The sequence below is a fragment of the Gastrolobium bilobum genome, unplaced genomic scaffold, assembly GCF_033153095.1.
Source record: "Gastrolobium bilobum isolate Gb01-03AN ecotype WA unplaced genomic scaffold, APGP_CSIRO_Gbil_v1 utg993, whole genome shotgun sequence".
NCBI classification, from domain to species: domain Eukaryota; kingdom Viridiplantae; phylum Streptophyta; class Magnoliopsida; order Fabales; family Fabaceae; genus Gastrolobium; species Gastrolobium bilobum.
Window position 1 is genome coordinate 304,367 of NW_026898494.1, and position 6,000 is coordinate 310,366.

At 36.6% G+C, this 6,000-nt stretch overlaps 1 protein-coding gene across 1 annotated transcript; it reads left to right on the forward strand.

The window, feature by feature from the left end:
- Positions 1–3,799: 3,799 nt before the first annotated feature.
- Positions 3,800–5,672, forward strand: LOC133316809 (IRK-interacting protein). The gene is made up of 2 exons (XM_061518590.1): positions 3,800–3,894; positions 3,987–5,672. The coding sequence occupies exons 1-2, from the start codon at positions 3,832–3,834 to the stop codon at positions 5,346–5,348; spliced, it is 1,425 nt and encodes a 474-aa protein (XP_061374574.1). The 5' UTR covers positions 3,800–3,831; the 3' UTR covers positions 5,349–5,672.
- Positions 5,673–6,000: the final 328 nt, after the last annotated feature.

Sequence of the window (6,000 nt, forward strand, 5' to 3'; positions counted from 1 at the left end):
ACTTATATGGTCCCGCTTAGCACATTTTTAACCAATGTGGGACTTCACTACTCACTTTGATTCTCATTTCCAACATTCTCTCTCTATATCTCTCTCTCTTTCTCAAGTGTGAGGCTTCTTCGAGCATTCATGGGGTTTGGCTCCACTGATTGGCTCCTTCATTATGGGTTTGGAAGGTTGACAAACCTCGAGCACTAACCACTGTCATCTCGCAAAACTCAGTACACATAGTTTCATTAACCATTAGCTCTAATACTAATGATGGCTATCTAGGGACATTAAAGCAGTGTTGTTAAACCTGACCCGGGCATCGACCCGGTCGGGGTACTGGGTCACGGTTGGACCGGTTGACCTGGATATATATAGATATATAAAAAAAATATATAAATATAAACATATAAATTCAATTATATTCTCCATATATAAAATGAATTAAACAAGATTCACTAAGTAAGCTAAAAAATACGAATAAATAAATAAAAATGCACGCAATAACTATGTCAATTTAAATTGCAACTCAGAATCCCCATAAACATACCTCTCAATGACATTGAACTCATATTTTTCAAATCCAACTACATTAAAATGACATATGTCACATTCTCTTAATTTATTATTCCGCAAATTGCTTCAGTATTGGAAACTAAAATTTGAGGTCATTGTAGAAGAATATACTAGCAAATAAAATTACAAAAAAAATTTAAAATGAGTTCTACATTTTTTTTATAAGATGAAACAATTTTTTTTTTTTTTTTTAAAGCATGACCCGACCGGGTCACCAGGTTTGACCGGTTTAGTCCAAGTTTTGACCGGGTTTGATCGAGTCGATGCATGACCGGTCTAATGCTTGACCCGAACCGGTCCGATGACCGGGTCACCGGGTTCCGGGTCGACTCGATCGGGTCGGGCCGAGTTTTACAACAGTGGATTAAAGTGTCAAAAGTGATCCATAATGTATGCGGTACATACCTGTTAATTTAAAAGTTCATGTCTAAATATTGAATACAAAATTGATGTACCCCATTTTTCGTACCACAAACGGTCTCGACAATTTACAATGAATAGACATGGTGTTATGGAGCACATAATTGGAAAACTACAAAGAGATCAGAGTGTCTGAAGGGTGTTGGGTAACTGGAGGGGGGAGCCTATGGTAAGGGGAGATCTATTATCACATGAGTTAAGCTATAGACTCTTTATCATATGTGGGCTTAGACACCACATGCAACCCAAAACTCTAAGAAATTGAATTTAAGAATTATTTTAATTATATGATTCTCACTTAGCATATTTCTAATTAATGTGAGACTTCACTACTCATACTTGAATTCTCACTCTCGAACTATATTGGTCATTTGCAAATGAAACAACATTCTTTGTTCTTACAAATCATGAGGAAACTATTATTCATGTTCTTCGTGATTGTAGACATGCTAGGAAAATTTGGCAATCTTGGTTTACAGGTTCGATATCCAATTTCTTAATGAATTCGAATTTGCAGGATTGATTGACTTTAAATATCGATAACATGTGGTCCTCCAATAAAGTGAAGGACTGGAAGGATATTTTCTTTACTACTTGTTGGTTTTTGTGGAAGTGGAGAAATTTGGAGATCCATGAAGATCATTTCTGTCATGATGAGCAATCGCATGCTTCAATTTGGATGTTTGTCCAACAGATTCTGCAAGCCCGAATTTATCAGCGCCGTGGTGATTCCAACTATAGCGTTTGGATAGCCCCCAAGCAAGGGTGGGTTAAGTTGAATTGTTATGGAGCTTCTTCTAATGACATGAAAAAAACTAGTTGTGATGGTATATTAAGAGATCACAATGGATCCTTTTTGGGAAGCTTCTATTATAATTTAGGTTCATGCAATCCTCTTGTTGTAGAATTATGGGGATTACTGAAAGGTTTAGAACTGCTTTGGGGAACAGGATTAAAAAGAATAGAGCTAGAATGTGATTCTAGCCAAGCCATCCAGATGTTAAAGGAGCAGCATGAAGATCCTAGGGACTCTCAAGTCACTAGCAGATTGAGATTATGGTTAAAAGCAGATTGGACTATTCATCTTGTTCATACCAAGAGAGAAAACAACAAATGTGCTCATTGGTTAGCTAAAGCTGGGCAGACTAATAATCTCCATTTCAAGATTTTTAAAGATCCTCCTTCTCAGTTGATAGAACTTATAGTTGCTGATGCTAGAAATATGTCTAGCTTGTTAGTTTCTGATTTGTAATTTCTTTCTGTTTCTGGGGCTTAGCCCCTCTTTATTTACAAAAAAAAAAAAAAAAAAAACTTTGTTTTAATAATTCAATATAAAACCTCTTGGCGCGGAACAAGTGATGATCCAAAACACGATAACTTATATAAGGTTAATGTATCTAATAAAATATCTTTTATTAGCAAAAAAATTAAAAAAATAAACTTCCTTTGCTACTTGCTTATACGTCGTTATACAAAAGCTAATATGCTGATTATACAAATGAAATTATTATTATTATTTTTTTTGGTAAGCAATGAAATTATACGTACTACAACAAACATCGTGTATAAGGAAGATGTTATAGTATTGTTTATCTATTTACATACTCGAAATAGGGTGTGCATGAATGGAAGTTATATTTTATAGAGTAAACTACAAAAAATAATCGTTAATGAGAAAATTGAAGCGGTAAACTTTTTTCATACTCATCGTTATTATTTGAGTGGAGATATTCTTACTACTAGAAAAATTTGCTACCAACTCACTACTTCCATAATTACTATTGGATCAATATTTTCTCTCTCTTCAAAAACTTTTCAACATTCTCTCTATTTGATCCAATGGTAATTGTGGAGGTAGTGAGTTGGTAATAGATATTTCTAGTAGTTAGAATATCTCCCCTCTTATTATTTATGTGCATCTATTATATAAAATTTTGAATTATTGATTATTTTAATCAACGATCACCAGTGCTGCACTTTATTTTTAAAAGATACCGTTTCAAAACATGTAATGTTCCTTAATAAATGCTTGAGGAAATATTTTTAATTTAGTCTTTCAAAGATTGACTTGGTTGGTATCACATTAACCATTTAAAAGAAGAAGAAAAAATTATACCAAATCAGTCATTTAAAACCTTTGCAACTCATCTGTCAAAATATGCAAATAAAAGCGTATGCATCAGTTGGTTGAGGTTCATCGTACTTTCTTATACATTATTTTGACAGCATTTTTTAACGAATTCTTAAACTTCATTTAAGATAAACTAACATAAATAAATACATTCTCTCATAATACGGTAAAATTTAAGATGATTTTCTCAAATGAAAATAATGTGAGCATTAAATAACTGGGATTCTACACACAAAATTTTAACATTAGAAGGTGAGACAATCCATGTCCACAGGTAAGTGGTAACCGTTTATGAGCACAAACTTTTTGGAGCTTAGTCCTAGCCCTAGCATAAAGAAAAAAAAGTATAAATAGGCCCTCCCTCCATAGAGTGGCATTCATATGATAATTTCCCATGATAGAGGACCCAGGGCGATGTGGGTCATTTAATATGTTCACATGCAGTAATCCTATCTGAAACTCTCTCTACACACTACACAGTATACAGTATACACACACCTTGGATTGAAAGAGACGTGGATGGTGGTTTTGTGATCCACCGCATTCAGAATAAATGTGGGTAGTTGAATTTCCTTTGAGGGGAGTTAATAGCAGCTATTAATGTTACCAATACACATTTAATGAAGGACCACTACCTCGGTCCTGTACATTGCTCCTATGACATGTCACTCACTCACACGGATAAATGCAATTTCTTAACTTTGCAATTATCCCAAATGGCTTCTTCTTCTTCCAAATCTCCTCCTCTACCTTCACGCCATTCTCCACAATTCACACCAGTGAGAACCATTTTCTGTGTTTTGTTTCTTGGGAAAATTATGTTTCTTGCTCTTGTAATGTGTATATGATTTGTTTTTCGTTGTTATTGCAGATTCAAGAAGAGCGTGAATTGGATGAGTACAGTGACGACAGAAATACCCCAAGTACTTGCAATGATAAAGCTTTGACTCCAAAGCAACACCACCACCACCACCACCCTCCAACTCCTATTGTGAAGAAGAATGACAAATCCAATCACAATAAGAAGAAAAGGTCTGAATCTGATCAAGAAGATGGTTCTGTGTCTTGCAACAAGTGTAGGCCTCATTCTCGTGACAAAATCTTTGTCCTTCCTTTGGATCACAGCAACAATAATGGATCAAGCAAGCACTCATCTTTGTTGGCGAGTCCCAATGGGATTTTCAGGTCCATTGTTTCCAAGCTAACACGCAAGAGCCCCATGTCCAATGAAGCTCTTTCAGCATCAAGAGAAGAGCAATGGAAAATGGCTGTGGCTGAGCTTTCTCAAAAGCTTGTTCAAGCTACAAGGAAGAGAGATGAGGCTCTTCTAGAGGCTTCAAGGCTCATGCATTCCATGACTGAGCTAGAGAAGAAGCTCAACAAGCTCGAGTTGTATTGCCACAGTTTGAAATCTGGCCTCGAAGAATGCAGCAACAGTTCCCCTTATGGAATGGGAAAGACTCAGAGTTTCCATCAAGACACAGTGATCCAACATTTCTTGGTCTCGGTCTCTGAAGCAAGGTCTTGTGTAAGGCTTCTGAGTCGTTCTCTTACTATGCAATTGAGGCACATGGGGAACAAGGTGTATGAGAAAGTTTGCTTACTTCTTCAACCTTATGATATAAGAATCTCTTTCTCTAAGAACCCGAGAAGCTTGCTCTTCTACTTAGAAGCCCTTTTGAATAGAACTTTCTTTGAGGACTTCGAATCAATTGGGTTCCAGAAGAACGCGTGTAATCAGATACTAAACCCAGTGGAAAGATGTGAGGGGAGTTTTGAGTCGTTCAATATGCTTCACGGGTTAACATGGGAAGAGGTGCTGAGCAAGGGGACAAGGCACTTCAGTGAGGACTTCAGCAGATTTTGTGACAGGAAAATGAGTGAGATCGTGGCAATGTTGGGTTGGAACAGGGCTTGGCCAGAGCCACTTTTGCAAGCTTTCTTTGGTGCCTCGAAGAGTGTGTGGATGGTTCACTTGTTGGCCAACTCGGTTCACCCAAGTTTGCCAATTTTTAGAGTGGACAAAGGGGTGAGGTTTGATTCGGTTTACATGGAGGATATGGGTGGGGACAAGTCTTCCAAGTTGGTACCAAGCATGGTCAGGATAATGGTTGCGCCAGGGTTTTATGTCTATGGCAGTGCGGTGAAATGTAAGGTCCTTTGCAGATACTTGAGCAACAACACCCTCAGTCACAGTAACAAGGAAGAGAAAGGTTTAACCCCATCCCCTTAATCTTTATTGGTTCAGCTTCTATTGCTTTTTTTTACGTTAGCCAATGTAATGTATAAATATTGGGGGCATATATATGGGTTGGTTGGTTTTGTTAAAACTTTTAAGTGGATATGCAGCTTAATTGGCAACGTTACTTTCATGCTTTGGGATGTTGGTATATCGAGATTTTTGGGTCAAAGTGAACAATTTGGCATTTTCTGGTTTCTCCTTGTTTTATCTTTTGTCTAGTCTATTTGGACTTTTCATAATTTTGTTTCATGACACATCTATACGGTTATTTTACTTTTAGGTACTTAGATAGTTCGATGGGGTTGGGAAGACAGATTCTGATTGGTCATAAGCATGTGGATTGTGATCAGATATAATTATGAGATTTTGAAATGAGGAATATAGAAAGTAAGAAAAAAAAAAAAACCCTTTAGACTAAGATGCTTATCTTGTGAAAAGAGTTTTGAATCTTACGCTTATGTTTCATTGTCAATGTGTCGCAACGGATACAACAACATTGGGCATTGCATTGAATATATATAATAACTACCTTTGTGAGTATGGGGATGGTGGGAATCATGCATACACATATGTTTGTCTTGTTTTGCATACCCTTTAATTGTCCTTCTAAGTCCTAACTCCTCTGTTAAGGAAGCGTCGCAGA